Source organism: Lycorma delicatula, chromosome 7 (assembly GCF_047948215.1).
Source record: "Lycorma delicatula isolate Av1 chromosome 7, ASM4794821v1, whole genome shotgun sequence".
Classification (NCBI taxonomy): Eukaryota; Metazoa; Arthropoda; class Insecta; order Hemiptera; family Fulgoridae; genus Lycorma; species Lycorma delicatula.
This window is the reverse complement of record NC_134461.1, coordinates 103648237-103667293: the sequence shown is the minus strand read 5'-3', so window position 1 is coordinate 103667293 and position 19057 is coordinate 103648237. Positions and strand designations below refer to the sequence as shown.

General features: G+C 28.5%; 1 protein-coding gene across 2 annotated transcripts; it reads right to left on the bottom strand.

The window, feature by feature from the left end:
- Nucleotides 1-1430: 1430 nt before the first annotated feature.
- Nucleotides 1431-18968, bottom strand: LOC142327301 (potassium channel subfamily K member 18-like). 2 transcript variants are annotated; one of them, XM_075370218.1, is made up of 3 exons: nt 18793-18968; nt 12336-13058; nt 1431-10599 (listed from the first exon to the last, which is right to left on the bottom strand). In XM_075370218.1, exons 2-3 carry the CDS (start codon nt 12916-12918, stop codon nt 9857-9859), a joined length of 1326 nt encoding a protein of 441 aa, XP_075226333.1. In that variant the 5' UTR covers nt 12919-13058; nt 18793-18968; the 3' UTR covers nt 1431-9856. The 2 variants fall into 2 exon arrangements, with proteins under 2 accessions (XP_075226333.1, XP_075226334.1); XM_075370219.1 differs by having other exon boundaries at nt 12336-13051.
- Between the last annotated feature and the right edge of the window lie 89 nt (nt 18969-19057).

Below are 19057 nucleotides of genomic sequence, written 5' to 3'. Positions count from 1 at the left end.
GCCCCCTGGATTTTTTTTTACTGTTGTATGTTTTTTAAAACAGATCTCATAGACTTTTTTTGTAAGATGATAGACTTTCAAGATTGATTATATATTTTTTTCTGTATTTAAAAATGTTTGTAAAATATTAAAAAAAAAAAATCATTGATAAGGTGACATTTGAATAGATGAAGTACTTATGAACTGCTGTCCCATGTTTTCCACTTCTTTCTCACTACTTATTTCTCTCTCTCAAATTCTTCTTTATTGTTAAATATAATTCATTGTTGGTTTTGTACTGCTGTTGAACATCAGGATTGTAAAGACAAGTCACCTTTAGAAGATGACATTAAAAATTAAATTATATAATGTATAAAAAATATATTAAAAAAACACTATAAAATTACACATGTTCAAAAGATCACAAAGTACATTCACTGTAATAAGAGAAATCTTAATAGTGATGATCATAGTTTATGGCATAGTTAATGACCAAAAATTGATTATGTGAATGGGTTAATGACATAAAATCCAAATTGAACCATTTTATAATCAATTACTGTTCTTCCATTTATTGTCATCAGGTGGTTCATTATAATCAGAACTTTCTATTGATTCCGAAAGGAAGAAAGTGATTCTTATAACAATAGTTCAAGACCAAATGAAACAAAAGATTTTTTACTTTGATAAGACCAAAAGATGGATTACTGTGGATGAACATAGTGAAAACAAAAAAGACTAATTTCATTAACTCATTTATCAGATGTTAAAATATTTGAAAAAAAATTGAATCAGCAATAAAGTGTATTTTCTTCTTGCATAAATGTCATAAACAATAATAGAGGAAAATATTTGAAAAAAAAAACTAGCATTTTGCTTGCAGTTGAGCACGTAAGAATATGCTCTTATGTAACTAGTATTTCATTTGAAATTTGACAAAGGCATCAAGAAATTGCTGGAACTTAGCAAAATTTCCCAAAGCCAACTCAGAAAAACTACGTATATAAAAACAAATCATTTTACAGAAAACATTCAAATTTGTTATTTTTGCAAAATCTGCTGCAAATTTTATCTTCATATTTTACTAAATTTCTACACTGATGGATGAATTAGCTAAAAAAAAAAAAAAAAAAACCACTAATAAGACACATTTTAAGTAATTTTATTTTTAATAAGTATTTATATTTTTTCAATTATTAATTTATTTTCTGTAATATTTTGTTAATGTGGTAAAATTATAAGTAGATCCCTGAATATCAGTCCCTATTATTGGTTTTTCATGAATTCTTCTTTTTACAGATACTTTAAGAAAAATATAAAAAATAACTTGCTTTTCTCATTTGATTGTGCTTAGCACTATTATTTATAATGTAAGATGCCACCACCATAAGTTAAAAATAAAAGCTAGGAGGTAAATAATAATTAAAATGTACTACTTGTTACAATATAATACTTTTATTTGAGCCATAAAATTTTATAAATTAAAACGTATCAACAGTATTTAGTTTTTTATGTCTGTGTATGTGAGCGTTGGGTATTAGTGTTTTTTTTATACAAAACATATCAAATTCATTTACAACTACAATAATAAATTACATACATCAATTATTAATAACAGATTTAACTACATTTCAGACATAGAGTTATTATTTTATTACCAGTTAAATACAAATAATATAATTATAATATTTATATTTTCTATAATTATAAATAATGAGTAAAAAAATATAATTACAAATAAACATCTACCTTACTTTAAATTTATATTAATACTGAGCATTAAAATTAAAAAAAATATGTTTAACCCATTTACACATTATATTCTTTTTTTTAATTTTTGTACATTTATTTCAAAACCTTAGTCTCATTATTAAAATTAATTTATCATATTATCTGCATCAGCTTCTTTTAGTTAATAGATTGTCTCATTTTTACCAGATAATTACTTACAATAACAGTTTTAACACTGATGTTCTTTTTTTATATATAATACTGTTCATGTATATTGAAAGTAAAGAAGTCTACTGCAACAAATATTTAAATTTATCTTTTATAGTGAATTATAGGAGTAGAGACATATTTTTACTCTGGCCATTACCATACAATTTGGAATGTATGTTAAGAAGTATCCATATGATTTATAAAATCTCACTGAAATGTGTGTCTTTTCAAAAACTGAAACTGAAACTTTTCAAAATGGTAGTCAAAATCAGTTCTTGTTTTACAACTTAAAAAAAGTTTATAGTCCAAAAAATACTACTTTCATTGGATGTGTTCTGTTCTCCTTTTTTATAGGCATAGAAAATAGTGTCTCTTCATATTTCAAAACAAATGTAGAGTAGGTATGGATGTCAGACAATAATATGTAACTTTAAAAAATTATTCTACAAAACGGTAGAAAATGAAGTCAAATCTAAATTATACTCGTATAATAGCTTAAACTTAAATAAATCTGAACATATCTTAATTTAGAAAAAGTCTAATTAGACTAATAAATAAGTTTTATTATTACACTATAAAATATCTGACTTTTAGCCATAATTTAATTTTAAGTCCTACATATTTTAATAATATACTTCAGCAGACTTCTTTTAGATATAAGATATTACATATTTTACACTTTATATTTATATTATGTTAAATTCTATTAAACTGTAGATCAACTCTTTATACATATTATAATTAAAAAATGAAGCTAACTTTTATGCAATTATTTTTATTAATATTAATGGTATGTTATATGACATATTGAAAAAAAATTACTGTAAAAAAAAGTAAATTATCATATTACATATTCAAAATTTGTTTTTTAAAATAGATTAATATGAATATTGAACAAATCTTTTAATTCAGATATTAGAATATATTCCCTGTATAAATATTATTTTACTATGTTTTACCTAAAATTGTTGTAAGAAAATGATGTCCATCTTTTTTTACACATTTCTTTATGTCAATAGTAAAGAATGCCAAACGTCTACTAGTTAATATAATGCTTATATTTTCCTATAAAAGTAATTTATTTTCTTCCTTGCCTTTTATATTTTTTGTATCTTCTTTCATCTTATTAATAGTATGAGTAGTTTAATTTAGTTTTTAAATGGTATTTTTAAAATAATTTGGAATTAAACAATTTTTTTTTTTCCATGAAAAGTTTGTTGCAAAATCGTGTATTGTTATACCTGAGGTAAAATTTGTTGGCACAAAGTATATTAACATTTTACCAAATAATACTAGTTTGGCGTTTCATTTTATCCATTATTATCATGTCTGTGACTATTTTAAATATACATCTAAAGGTTGTTTTTTTAATTATAAATATTTCTTTGAGCATAAGTTGTGTTTGTAGTGTATTAAATAGAAACAGATTGGTTAGATATTTGTTATTAGTAAACCAAGATGTCAGTAATAGTGATTAAGCTGTTTAAGATGTGTGGAGATAATGGAAGTTAAGAAAAATATTGATCATGCAGAGAGACAAAAGATTCTTGAGGCATGTTAATGGTGCTTCAAATAAAGGCACAGATTGATTATAAAAGTAGTAGGACCCCTGACTTTGACCTACAATCAAAAGTTACAGTTTGATATTTAATGCAATCCGTGGTAGATAATAAAATCAGATATGCTAACAGGCAGGAATCTCACCCAACTGAGCTCTTAAGAAGAAACCAGCCACCATCCTGTACCTGCATGGCACTGTAAATTGAGCTAGTGAAGTATCAATCCTTTCCCACAATACCTATCTAGTAAAGACGGGAACAAGGATAAGGAAGAAGGGCAGATGAGAGAATGAAATGATCAACCCATGAAGGGATTGCTTCAGAGATGAGCGTAGATTAATATCTTACCCTTGGATCTCAACAGTTAATTAAAAGGTGTTGCTATCATATGTTCTATGATGAAATCATGTAAAGGCTTCCAGAAGTCTTCTCAGATTTATTATGTAGCTCCTATATCAATGATATTGCAGTAGATACTTGTATATGTTCCTACAGTGAGGCCATTCAGCGCATGTTAAGATTAAGGAAATATATATGTGAAGGGTCTTGGGCAAGATTTCTCAATTTTTCAGACTTTCCCATCTACCCAGTTGGATAGATCTTCCTTCTCATTATCCATCACTTTTCCTAATCTTTTATCATTTCTTCCTCATGAGTTCTGTGGATGCAGGTCTATCTGAAATAGATTACCACTGAAAGGATTCCAAGATCTGAAGAAGCAGTGCATTCTTGCTATCTGTTGAGTGAAGCTGTTTGTGGAACAACTCGGACACCTTCTGTTTCCTACCTGATGGCTGTACAAAATACCTGATTTTGAAGTGTGTGCAATTAAATCCTGACCTTCAGAAAATAAAAAATATGAACTATAATAATAGAATTAAAAAAAAAATGACCAATCGTAATTGAGGAACAAATAGGTTTGTAGAGCTACATGAAACAGGATTTGTAAATCATTATTGTGGAAGTAAAATTCAAGAAAAAATATTTTGATTAATACTTGTGATAATTGGACATTTTTTAAAATAAAATTACAAGCAGTTTTTGACTGAAAAATATTTTCATTCCATTGTAGAACTCTTTTTTCTCCCTAACAAAAAAAAAACAATTATGATTGTTCATTTTGAAAGAACTGAGAATATTATCATTAAATTAACTTTTACCTATACTTACCAGAAATGTTCATGTTTTCAAAGTTAAAAATGGCCCATCTGATTATTAATAACATCAAAACTAAGTTCTTTAAAAAAAGATCATTCATAACTCTGTACTGTACTCTCACTGCACATATTAATTTTAATAATGAAATGGATTATTTACTTAATTGGAAAGAATGTACACAGTGCCTTTATCCTTGATTACAGTTAGCTCTTCTAATTCTTTGGTAGCTAATAATAATAAGATACACATACCATGTGTTTTCTGATTTAGTGTTCTTCTATATGCAACATCATGGCTTTTCTCTGATCTTGTAAGTGTAGACCCAGTTTGATTTAATGTAATTACATGCTAATGCTATCAATTTTATTGTTGGCCTCATAAAAGGTTTCCTAGCATAAGATTTCTGGCTCACTGTCTGGTTCATTAATATCACCATTTATAATATTAAAGGCCAATCAACAAGTAATGAGAAAAACCTCTAAATAAAGAGTATGATACTTTCAAAATCATAAGTTCGCATACCTTTCTTTTTCCTGTTTAGCTTCCGTTCAGGTATTACTTCAGAGGATGATATGTATGAGTGTAAATGAAGTGTAGTCTTGTACAGTCTCACTTCGACCATTCCTGAGATGTTTGGTTAATTGAAACGCAACCACCAAAGAAAACTGGTATCCACAATCTAGTATTCAAATCCGTATAAAAGTAATACCTTTACTAGGACTTGAACGCTGGAACTCCTGACTTCCAAAGCAGCTGATTTGGGAAGACACGTTCACCACTAGACCTACCCGGTAGGTTTTAGTTGGCAAATCTATTATCAATTTAAAACACCTGATATAATTACTTTAATTTGCATAACTAATTCATTCTACAGTGACAAGTCCTCTTGAAAAGTTGTTTTTCAAGAATAATGTTAAATAATAACATGTTTAATTTCAAAAGGTATAAAAAATATGCCCAAAAATGTTGTAATGTAATAATGTAATGTAATTTATGCCCAAAAAATTCAAGACTTACAATTCTCAAACAATACAATAAAAAATATGTGAATCATAAATATTTTTACAAGTGAATTGAACAGTTTGAAAGTGACCAAATAATTTTCACTAATACCAACATAAAGGATAATCCAGCTCTGAAATTTAATATTAGTGAGCTTATTGAAGTAGATCTGTAGTAAGAATTTGTGAAAATTCTGATATCAGTGCATTTCACTCACTTATTCATAAATTTAGTACTCTCATTTACTGCTTCTTGTAGTATTTAACATATAATCAGTTTGTAATTTTATTTTTCCTTACTTTTAAAATAGTCATAATAATCTAGGATTACAATTTTAAGTCACCATTTCATAAGCAGAATCAATTAGACGTAAAACTTTATTTTCTGTTTTCATCTGGCACATAAACATCAGTACATTGGATATAGATATATTTTTTTTATTTTTACCAGTTAGGTTTCTCTTATGCTGAGTGGATTTATTACATTTAAATTAAAATAAATACCTAATAACCAAAGCTAATTTATTACAAAATAATAACATGTAAATAAATTCTTGGTTAGTATTCTTTTTTGTCTATAACACAAATAAAATTTTAGTTTATTTGTATTAACATAGTCTGTTACTTTTAAAGTTAATCTTTTTTCCCCATAACTTGCTTTTATTTAAATTTTTATAAGCATTTAATATGTGCTTATTGTAAGAGGTTAATAATAATTTTATAACAGATAAAATTAGTCTGAAACTTGTCACTTCTCCCAGGCAAAAATAATAACTATTTTTGTAAAATAAGTATGAGATTATTCATAAACTTACTTTACCAAAATGTTTGTTATTATTATGCATTTTTTTATTTCTACATAAGAATATTTTTATTAGCAAATTAATTACTTTAAAAAATTTCCTATAAAGTACAAACATTAACATCTTTCCTGCATTATAAATAAACATAAATTTATTACTACACTATATCTATAAAAAAAAGTGAAAAGATTTTTTAGAACTAGCTTAATACAAATAGCAAATTAGAAAATCTACTAATACTTCAGATTTGAAATTGTTAATTTTATGCATGCATCCTCTTAATGGGTATTTCAGAAACTCATGAACAACTGAAAAAAATATTTGTGTTTTTCTCTGTTAACAGAATAAAATTATCAATAAAAAAATGATTCTGGTCTAGAGATCTATATTTTTCAAACTGTTTAGGTTCTTGAATCCAATAATACTTAAATTTTTTTTTAAATTATCCGATCTCATGTGCATAAATACTGACTTTATGTCCTGAGATGACCTATGATCTTTTTTTATAGTATATCTATCTATGTGGGTGACTGATCATGCTAAATTAAAGGAATAAATTGTTTGGTAAGTAGTTAGTTAAATATTAAAGGGGTGGTACATCTAACTAATGCCCTTGTTAAATATAGGTAAACGTTTTCATTGTAAACATTACTTGGGTATGTATTTTACCATATCAAAATATTATGTCATCTAAAAGAGTTATGAAAAATTTTGTAAAAAGAAAAAAATCATCATTATCTTATAAATGTTTATTTATCCTCATGGAATGTAAGCAGTGTATAAATTCATTGTTTCCCATAAAAAAGGTACATTAAGGTTTTGCTTTTCACTATCTGCCCCAATCTTTTTTACGCCATGGATACTGTAAAGTTTTGAAGTATACTAGCCAGAGTTGCCTTCTTTGGGTGTAAGACTTCCATTATACAACCAGCTCTTGCGATGAACAGAGTGAAGGAGAAATATTACCTAAGACTTTATCATTTGTATTTTAGAAGACATGGTGTTACACAATAATTATACATGTTTCGGTGAAGAAGACAACATGAAACTGCTTCACTTCTCACTTTCCCTAATACATCCCTTTACTGAATATTTTTATTCTCAGGAGTAGCTGTCATTTTCATAAATGACTCCTGTTATATGTAAGGTCACCTACAATGTTAGATGTCAACCTAATTAATACTAATTTTTCTGACATTATTTTTTTTTTAACTTCTCAATTTGAAATTTTTTTTTTAATTTGATGTTATAAAAGTAGGAACAATTTTTAATCCTTATCAGAGAGGTTTAGAGATTGTATATCCCTATTTTTAAAAATAAGAATTCTTTAAATTATTTAATTTGTTACTATTCCAATTTTTCAGCTTAAACATTTGTATATTATTTTATTTTAATGAAATATCAGAATGGAAATACGAGTTTAATCTTTATTACAGTTAGACTAATTTTAGGAATAGATCTGTAATAATTTTTAGAACTTTTCACTGCCTTTGTGACCAATATTAAATAATCATTAAAATATGTTTAATTTTCATGATAATAAATTTCATCTCATTTTATAACATCACAGATTTGTTAAAAATAATTAGTCAAGCTTACAATCCAGGGATTTATTTACATACAGTTCAACAGTTTTCTTTCTGAGCAGTTTTAATTTTTTCTTTTAATTACTATTTGTTTTTTATGAATTCAGTACATCACATAACTTTTATTATAATGCATTTATCAATTTTTAATTATCAACTTATTTAATTATTTGTCTACTTATTTTTCTTTCTAACACTTATGTTTTACACCTTACGGATTATCAGTACCTTAGTTCCAAAGTTTTTGAGGAATGTTATGCAATGTTGAATTCATTATTATTTAATGTTAAATATGAAATGATTTTATAGATCATATGATACAGTGACAAGCATGTTTAGGTCACTCGTATCATTATTTGGTGGAGAATTTTTCAGATCTTTGGCTTGAAAGATTATTTAACTAGAAAGGAATGGCATAAATAATTTTAAAATTATCAGAAAGTAATGGATTCATTATTTTGAACTTATAATTGTCATACTCTCTTTTTTCTGTTTAGCTTTCGGAACCACCTAAGGTATTACCTGAAAGGATGATATGAATGAATGTAAATGAAATATAGTCTTATACAGTCTCAAGGCCAACATTCTGGAGATGTGAAGTTAATTGAAACCCAACCACCAAAGAACACCAGTATCCATGATCTATTTAAATCCATATAAAAATAATTGTCTTTACTAGGATTTGAACTTAGAACTCTCAAATTTGAAATCAGGTGATTTCCAATGATGATTTCACCACTGGACCACCCCGATGGTTTAGTTGTAATACTAATTAAAAATAAATTTATCACATTTGCAAAATCATTTTATAAATTAACCTTTGTGAGAATTAACTGTAAATTAAAAATTAAATTAATACTCTTACCACTGTTCAATATTTTTATATAGATTAAGAATCTGCTCACTGGTGATCAAGTTGGTGGAAACATTTAAAATAACTAGAATTAGAATAGAGATGTTAAAATTTAAATTGTGAAAAACTAGCCATTTTTAGCTTAAAAAGAACAATGTTATTTATTTTATTAACATAACTATGTTTTTTAAATAAAATTAAGGATCTATTTACATGACATCATGATAGTGGTACCAGTTAGAATAACTCAAGATAAAGTGCATATTTAAGATCTTTTTTTTTTCTTCACTCATTTGACTGGTTTGATGTAGCTCTCCAAGATTCCCTATCTAGTGCATGTAAGCTCTAACTTATTCTAAAAAAGATGCCATCATACTAGAAAATAAGTTATATGAACTTTTTTTTTTGGTGTACTGTATGATAATTCTTCAGTCAAATTTCTTGGGAAGATACAGTGATTGTGTGACTGTATTTTTGCTGTAACTCACGTAATATGTTAACAAGAATATTGATTGAAATTAAAAGACTTTTGATGATTTAAATATTATTTTAAGAATTTCATTAATTATTATAGTTAGTAATTATTAATTGTGGTAAATTGGCTTTGATAATTTTTTCTTTTTCTTTTATTTTACATACTTATAATATATATATATATATATATGTACACAGTAAATACATTTTAAATATTTTACATTTTTGTGTTTTCTTCATTAGTTTCTTTAGAAGAAGATTCAGTATTAATTGCAGCATTATTGGTATCTGATCCAGATGGTATAACACCAGTAAAATTTATGTTAAGATAATTAAAACTACTGCTGTCATTAACTGAAGAATTCTCTTTACAATTACTAGTTGAAAATTTACTTTCAGGAGATAATTGAGTCATATGAATATGATGATCAGAATCTGATATGCAATCATTTGCATTTAATGAATCTGAAGTATTTCTTAAATTATTTAAACTGTGTGGTTGTCAAGAAACCGATGGTTTAATTAAATCACTTTTTGTTATTGGTGGTGTACTGTAATTTTCCAAACGATAAACAACTTCTTTATGGAATATATTAAAACACATCGCTGTTAATGCCATACCTGATAAAATATAGAGTGAGAAAAACCATACAGTTAAGTCACCATAAGCTTGTAATTTTGATGGAACTGAATCTACAAAATTAATAGTACTTAATGTCATGAAACAAAAGAAAATTCCATCAAGGTATGACCAGTTTCTTTCTAATATACATAAAATACTAGCACCACAACAGACGTATGCTATCATTACAGCTAAACATAAACATATTGATAAAAGTGTACTTTTATAACAGCTTGCTGTTGTTGGATCAAATGTCATTGAATTTGAGTTACTAAAATGATTTATTGTTAATGTTGATGTCTTATGTATATTCTCTGGGCAGTGCAAGTTATGTGGAGTTGTTGGACAATCTGGTGTCTTACTCGGTGATCGAATATAGAATGGTTCTAAATTGAGTCGTTCTTCTCCAATTCCTCCTGCTCCTATACTTCTTTGCTTTTCTTTATTTTTGTTCTTACGAGCACAGCTGCAGCAGAAATTTCTATTGAAAATACTCAATGTACAGTTAGATAATAAATTTCCTATGCTTGATAAATATATTAGCATTAATGGAATTCCTATAGCTGCATAAATCATTGTCACTGTTTTTCCTAACATTGTTTTAGGTCCCATTTTTCCATAACCTGAAATCATATAAAAACTGAATGAAGTTTAGTTTATTAAAATTAAATCTCCTCTAATTAATCATATTATTACTGATCATGAAAAAATTATTCCCATTGTTTCACTCAACTTTTAAGCAAACAGTATTAATATTTTACCAATTGGTCATCTGCCTTGAGGTAGGCCTGTTATACCATGATCGTCTCCATTCTCCTCTATTCCCTGTTGAATTCTTACAATCCTGATAGCTTCCATTTCCTTTAAAATCATCCTTAATCACTCTTTTCCAGACTCTCTTTTTTTGTACTTTCTGTTGCTATTTACATTTATTTGTAAACTGTATTTAAGTTTATTTGCTGTTTTTACCGTACTTGCTTAGCCTTTAAGTATGTAAGCCTGATGCTAATAGTTGCCTAGTGATTACTTTTGGCAAACTCACAGGAAAAAAATTGAATCATTCTAAATCTATACCAACTCCAAACCAGTGATTAGTATTTTATAATTGATATCCTACTTTTAAAAAATATATTCTCCCTGTATAAAAGTAATCAGAAAAAAAGATTGAAATTTATTAAACTAGAATATATTTTTGAACAATTTATAATCACACAAAAGAATCTGGTAAAGGGTAAAGTTCAATAACTTAAAATAAGTTGCAAATTTTCTACATAAAAGTACATCTTAATATTTTTACCTTTTTATTTTCAATCATGTCTTTGCATCTACTGTCCACTTCTGTCGACCTTCACAATGTTTTACTTTTAGGTTTCTTGTCTTCATTACCTCCTCTACTTCTCTACCCTTTCAGAATTATTTATGTTATCCTCAGTAAAATCTGGTTGAAAGCTCTGAATCATACATCCTAATCGTGAGGTCAAACTACCTAAACATTTTACTGGACATTGTCTACGATATCTTAAACTACGTGCACACCACCTTGTACATCATTATTATTAACACCATACATCTATTGTTTTTCATGCTTTTACTGTAGATATTTATTTCTAAAATTACAGATTTTTATTGTATCCTTCATTTTATTCCCATGTTTCTGTTTTACAAAGGATGAAGAAACTTGGACCATACTTCTAAAAATCATTTATTTTATCTCCTTCCTTCTTACCATATTGAATTGATTTTGAGATTCCACAATCAATTGCTAAAGAATTCCAAAAAAAAATTCCTAAAGATTTTTTTTAATTTTCTTAAATATTTATTTTTAATACTTTGTTGATTAGTTTTAGGTACAACTGATGTTAATTAATAGCACAAAAAAAATGATCATATATTATAAAATTGGTGAATGATTGAATGAAGATAACATTAAAAAGATACTGTCCAATGCCATATGAGGTAACATCAATAATCTTCAACAAACTTAAGAGTAAGCTGCATAATTGTTTTGATTCATTTTAGATGATCAAGCCTAACAAAATAATTCTAAATTATTGCCATTAAATCAATACTTTATCTATTTTATTTATCCCAGCAACTAAAGGCTGACCCCTAATTATAACTAGCCACCCAAATTTTTTGATGATAAATGAATTTTCTAGACTGAAAAATACAAAGCCTGATCTGGATAAATCTATCAGATGAAAGAATGAGACATTACTACTCTCCCATGGAGATTGATAGAATGGTAAATATGAAAACTGTTATGCATCTTAAATCTTATTACTTTACTTAAAATTTGACTTAAGAAATATAAGATACCTGTTAAAAAAAAAAATTTGACTTAAAAATATAAGATTACCTGTTGTTGTAAGTATTGTGATGGAGTACAATAGACTTCTTGCTAAATCCCAATTTGTATCAGAGTTTGATACATCTTTATTATGATTTAATTCTTTTGTTAGATGTTCAATTAACTTTTCCTGAAAACGTGAGATTTCTTGTGATGCTAATTTTGTCCAGTTTTCTCTGTACAGTATATTTAAATTAACTGTTATCTCCCAGATATTTTCAACAGCACGTTCCCGTGGTTCATTACCAAAACTAGTTGTTAATATTTCATTATTATTACTTTTTCGGTTTAAAAATCCTTCACCTTCGATCACAACAAACAATATAGCACCTAAAAATGTATAACTTATTAAACCTAAACATACTGTAAAACTATTTACGCAACCTTTTATAACTTTCTTTTTTTTCTCTTTTTCTTTTACTCTTGTTTCATTCATGTTATTACTGTCATCATCAATTCCTGAACAAAAACACAAACATCCACTATCTGATTCATTTGTATTTAGTGTATTATTATGTTTACTAGTATGTGTTGAACTGACATGTGCTGAAGATTGGTTATATCCCTTATACATTATGTTTCTTTCATCCATTTGTAATAGTTTTTAATAATACTTTCAATGAATCTTGTAAAATATAAGCCATAATCTTGCAGTTATAAGTAACTTATACTATGTTGCACTTTAATAGGTTTTAACTGATAGGTCTTCCTTTTTTTATAGACCACTTTTACCTGTAAAAAAATAAATCTGTACATTCATACATTTTAAGACAATTGTAATGATCATGAAGTTCATCTGTTTATTTTGCATTGAGAACAGTTCAATTTACATATAATTCAATGAGAATAAATGAAATGTGTTGTAGAATCCTGCACAGCAACCTTATTTTGAAAGTCTTATGAATGATCAAAAAGCTTTATTATACATGGTCATTCATGGGAACCGGATGTTTTTGAAGTGGGTTGTACTCGGGCGTTCGTGGTGGGAGGGGCACGTGGCTGGTGTCTGACGTTTCCTTTGTTCATAGCATTTACATTTTAGTCGTTGAGATGGAGCCGTGGACGCTAGACCAACGCCTGTACGCGTATGACAGTTTTGTGCGAAATGACGAATCCGTAACTGCTGTTCAGCGAGATTTCCGCCATCAGTTTAATATCCATCGTAATGCAAGTGTCCCTTCTCGTAACACAATATTGCGATGGGTAAACAACCTTCGAACAAGCGGTTCAATATTGAAGAAAAAACCCCCGGGTCCCCGACGAACCGCTAGCACTCCGGAGAACATCGAACGAGTAAGGGAAGCCATTGTCAGAAGCCCACGCCGCTCTATTCAGAGGCATTCAGCAGCGCTTCAAATGAGCACAAGTACGGTAAAACGAATTCTGCATACAGACCTGCAATTCAATCCTTACAAGATAGCCGTCGTGCAGCAGTTAAACGAGCAAGATTTCACGCAGCGATTACAATTTTGTCGAAAAATGCTTACAATTTTTGAAGAAAATGAAAATTTGTTATTGTTAATGAGTGACGAAGCCCATTTTCATCTGAATGGCTTCGTCAACAAACAGAATTGCCGGTATTGAGCAGAAAGAAACCCACACCAGCTTCACGAGAGACCACTTCATAGCCCAAAGGTGACTGGTGTGCAATAGGAAAGGTCGGTGCTATTGGACCATATTTTTTTGAAGAAAATGACGCTGCCGTAACTGTAACAGCTGATCGTTACATTGTGATGTTGAATACGTTTTTCATCCCTGAGTTACGAAACCGGGGAATCGATTTTCAAAATGTGTTATTCCAGCAGGATGGAGCTAGAGCGCACACAGCGAGGGCAACGATGGCTGTTCTCCGTAACTTGTTTCCGGGACGGATCGTTTCCAGATTCGGCGACATTCCTTGGCCCCCTCGGTTCCCCGACTTGAGTAGTTGTGATTTTTTTCTGTGGGGTTTTCTGAAATCGCGTGTGTACGGCAATACACCGCGTACATTGTTGGACCTAAAGATCGCAATTCGTCATCACGTCACCCAGATTGATGTAGACATGCTGCAAAGAATTGAGGCCAGTTACCGTGAAAGGCTACAACAATGTATTGCCCAAAATGGACATCACTTGGCGGACATAATTTTTCGTTCATGAGTAAGTAACAAATGCTTTGATTTAACAAGTATTTCAGTACCAATAAAACTTTTTCAAAGTAAATATTCAATTTTTTATGATTATTTTAAAAACATCCGGTTCCCGTGAATGACTCTGTGTAAGTCAAGTTATATTAAACTTATGTATGTATGCTACTGGATTGCGATATTAATTATTTTTATTATAGTTGATATAAAATCCCTCTAATTGTTATTGTAGTGGCTGATTATAGTGTATATGTTCGTATCTGTTTAGAATCATTTTGAAGTAAGTGTATTCTACTAAGAACAGTTTCACTGTATTACTTCTAAACTTTTTGAGGTATTTGTGTCCCATATACTTCATAGACTATAGATTAGACCAAAGTATTTTCAATGAAAAATGCAAACGAATTATGATTAATATTTTGTTAAGTATTGTAAAAATTATATTTTTCTTTATTAGTGATATGAATCAAATATTTTTCAAAAAAGTTTTATTTGTTTGAAAAATGTTATAATTATGTAAAAAATTAATGCATTTTGTAAAGATAATAATGCAAGAGATAAAGTTTAATACTCTTACAATTTAGAAGAATAATAATGCGGGTTCGGGTTGAAGGTCAATTATCTATTTGAGTTTTGGCATTAAGCAGGTGACTGAGAAATGTTAAAGACCAGTTATAACCTTTATAGGTATAAAGAAAGAGTATAACGGGTAAAATATATACAGCAAGAAGGAGGTCCCCAGAAATTAAAGAAATGAACAATAATTATGAAAGCACAATAAAGACATCAGTGGGACAGGCTAAAAGTTTTGTTGCAGAAGCTGATTTAAGACAAAATAATGTACTCACATATTTGTTATCATTGCTCTGGATGAGTTTCTTAAAAAAAGTGAAGAAGACTGTACATATACAAAACACATTATATTGCTTGGGAGAAAAAGTAAAAAGCGGGGCTTGGAAATAAGCTTAGAGAGAAGAAAAGCATTGGTTGTAAGAAGTAGATACAGTTAAGTTGTTACAAGTTTCAGATTTTATGTGAAATATCTAAGGATGGAAATATTAGTAGAGTGCAGATGGCAGGAAAGCTTTATCAGGATGCTGGAATTTAAAATGAGATGAGTGGCAGTCAAATGTTAACAGACATAAGCAATAGGCAATTTAAGTAGTTTTTAAAAAGTATATCAAGAAAAATACAAAGGCATTGAATAAGAAATGCTTCAGTAGCAAAAGACTTAGGATGTAGAGTTCTACTAGAAATATCTGAACAGGACGGATTAAGATGGTTTGAGGAACAGATAATTAAAAATGTAATTTAATTATAGAAAGACCAATAAAAAGAGATGGATATATTTCAGGAAGACCTGAAAAAGAGAATAGAGGTGATTAAAGTTTTTGAGGAAGAGTGTGGTGGAGGTCCGTACAGCTCAACCCAATAACATTTGTATTTAGATAAAAAGGTATTATGATATGCAATATTTATCCAGACTAATACAAAATCATTTTAAAAAACAAACTTAAAAATTCATAATCTGTGGAGAAAATTAAATCATTATAAAAATCTTAAAATTAAAAACATATATATGCATATTAGCTGTACATTTGTTTGCAGTTAGAGCCCCTGTAAATAAAATGTTAATGAAATACTCCTGACAGAATACAGCCAAAGTTTAAATCAAGACTACAGTAATATTTTTAAGAGTTTTTTAAATGTCCTTGCCATTTATACATAGCAAATAATTCTTAAGAGCTGCACAAGTTGTCTCTATCAGTTGATTAGTAACGATTGGTTTATATATGCAAATAGGGTTATATATTTGAGAATCTGATATTCATATTATATGTGGATGCATATGTGTTTTAGGACTGAAATTCCATAATCTGCCATGATTTACAAAATAAATATCAGATTATTCATCTCGACTCTACAAAGATATTATGTGGCACGCAAAAAAAAAAAGTAAATAAAAAATACAGAATATAGTAGAATTTTTTTTGAACTTGAAATTTTTCTTCTAAAAACCAAAATTGTTTGAAACTCAAATGTGGCATTAAATAAAAGTACTTGAAAAGAAATTTTATGAGCATTTTCTATTTATAGTCTTATTTCAGGAAGAGTTTAGTATAGCTCTTTTTTGAAAATTAAAGAGTAGAAATAATGATTTTTTTTTACTTTTTCTTAGTAGTTTTAAACTTACTTTACTTTTTCGTGTCTGAGCGATGAGACATTAAAACCTTTGTGACCAGTATTGTGCCACCGAAACACCAGAAGCATTTCCTTGCCACAGATCTTCTAGTGTGCATTTGGTTGGGCAGAGGGTGCATTTTAGGAGATGTTCAGAATCCTGAATCTCACCGCACTCGCAGTTCAGGTCGTTAGGCTCTATTTGACGCCATCTAGCACGGTTAACTCTGATTGGTGCAAACCCAGTTCGAAGCTGGTTTAAAGTCACCCACGTTTGCCAGTCCAGGTCATGTCCTGGAGGTGTTTGAGCTCTTTTTGGGAACCATGGAGGGGGCTCGATAGATGTAGAGTTCAAAAATCCCTTTCTCGATTTCAGTCTCAGAGGGGGTGGTCGCTCCATCTGGTACATTGTATGTCGTGTATCGAAAGATTGTCTGAACCGTTCAATGTACTCGGCTTCAGCTCGACATAGTTTTAAAATTTAAACATATGTGAAGTTATAGAAAAATGTTGTCCATATAAATAACAGTCATTTGCAAGAACTTCAAAAAGGTGAGGAATGTTCAATTTGATAAAAATACAAAAAAGAATGCAGTGAAAAATTAATATACAGTGATTAGATACTTTGTGTGAGCTAAGGCTATCTGGATTGTGATAAAGTCCATAAAATTGCACATTTGTACATTCATATAATATATAAAATCTAAAGATTTTTCAAACTGACTTTAGTGAAGTGTTGTGTAAAAACAAATTAATACATTAAATATTCCTTCATATCAAAATGTAATATACTGTATTACACAAATCGCTCTGCTGTAGTTATCCAATATTGACCAATAACGATGACCAACAAATAATATTATCTTAAAATTGTTTATGCAATTACTCATTAAAAATCTGTTCACTATAATTGTTTGGCATGAACTTACTTCAGGCTAACAGAGAAACTTCCTCTGCAATATAAAAATGAATCGTCAAAATCGGTCTTCTTGGTAAAAAGTAAGGTTTAACAAACATAAGAAGAAAAACTTATGAGTTGATTTGAGCACCTTCAGCTCTGTTGATCTGGTTTTAAATAATTAAATAAAAACACATTTTCTGCATCCTAATTTAATTATCAAATTTATTAAGATATCTGAAATATTTTTCTAGTAATAGATTAAATTGTGGACTGCTCTGATTAAAAGTTTCCATGGTTTTCTTTTATTTCGTCTCCCAAATCCTAGGGGAATTCACTTGATTACCAACATACTTATTTGCTAATATAAGCTCATTTATTCCACCTGACATGATCTGTGTAATGTATAACTACGTATTGAAGCAGATAAAATATTAGTTTCCTTACTTTTACAAATTTAAATGGGAAAAATAATGTAAACAGTAAAAGTACTGTTGTGAAACATTACATGTTAAAAAATAGTACTCTAATAAATTTTATTATAAAATACTAACATCAAAACAGTGACTGCGAATATTCACCAGTTAATTACTGATTAATTTCCAATATAAAACCATAATTAATTTTTGTTTTAATGTACTGTTAAATAGGTCAGTTTTTGGAATTTAAGTAAAATATTCACATATATAATTATTAAATATGATAGTTACATGTTTTGTAATGTTTATCAATGGATTTTTGCCTAAAAAAAACATTTTTTAGTGTATCATATAAACAACTGGAAGAGAATTCATAAGAAATTTTTGTTTTTGTTTTTCAAAGAATAGAAAACATAATATTTAAGGTAAAAAAAAAAAAAGTGAAACTATCACTTATATAATATGCATACAGAAAATCGCATATTAATATAAAAACATGAATTTTTAATTGTAGCTTAAAAAGTTACACTGTAAAACTGCTGATGAGAAAAATAGAATAAATGAGTTATGTAAAACTTGCCGGAAAAATTAATAAATGTTAAAATTATGTAAATACATACCTTTTAAATAAAACATGATATTGAAAATAGTCTGCGCCAATTAAAAAATCGTGATAACAATATAATTGATTTCCAGTCATCCATTCAAAATATGCAGGAAAAAACGATTTTTTTCCTTGCATTTACAATAGTTTTATATATTATTAAAAAACAAAAATAATTTAACTTTTTTTAGCATAATACTACTTTTCAATTTAAAAAAAAAAAATAAATTGCTACTTACGTGAATATTGATTTCGTTATCATGAGCACTATAGATTAGTGATGTTATAGTGAAGGAAAGCAACACACTTTGGTAATTGCCCTAACTACTTATTGTTAATCTAATTTCGAGCTCAGGATCACAGACGGATGCAAGAGCACTAAAATCAGCGCTCTGGTATACCAGGAAAACTCGGAAAATCGATCGAGGGCTCCGCCATCTAGAGGTTTATACCCGAATCGAACGTTGTTTGTTTGCTTTTTTTGTATTAATATTTATTGGGCAA

What these genes read in the sequence shown, in the direction of transcription:
- LOC142327301 (XM_075370218.1), bottom strand. Translation starts at nt 12,918, where the DNA reads ATGGATGAAAGAAACATAATGTATAAGGGATATAACCAATCTTCAGCA. An exon ending in CACAATACTTACAACAACAG is followed by an intron (nt 10,600 to 12,335) that starts GTAATCTTATAT and finishes ATATGATTTCAG; the next exon opens with GTTATGGAAAAATGGGACCT.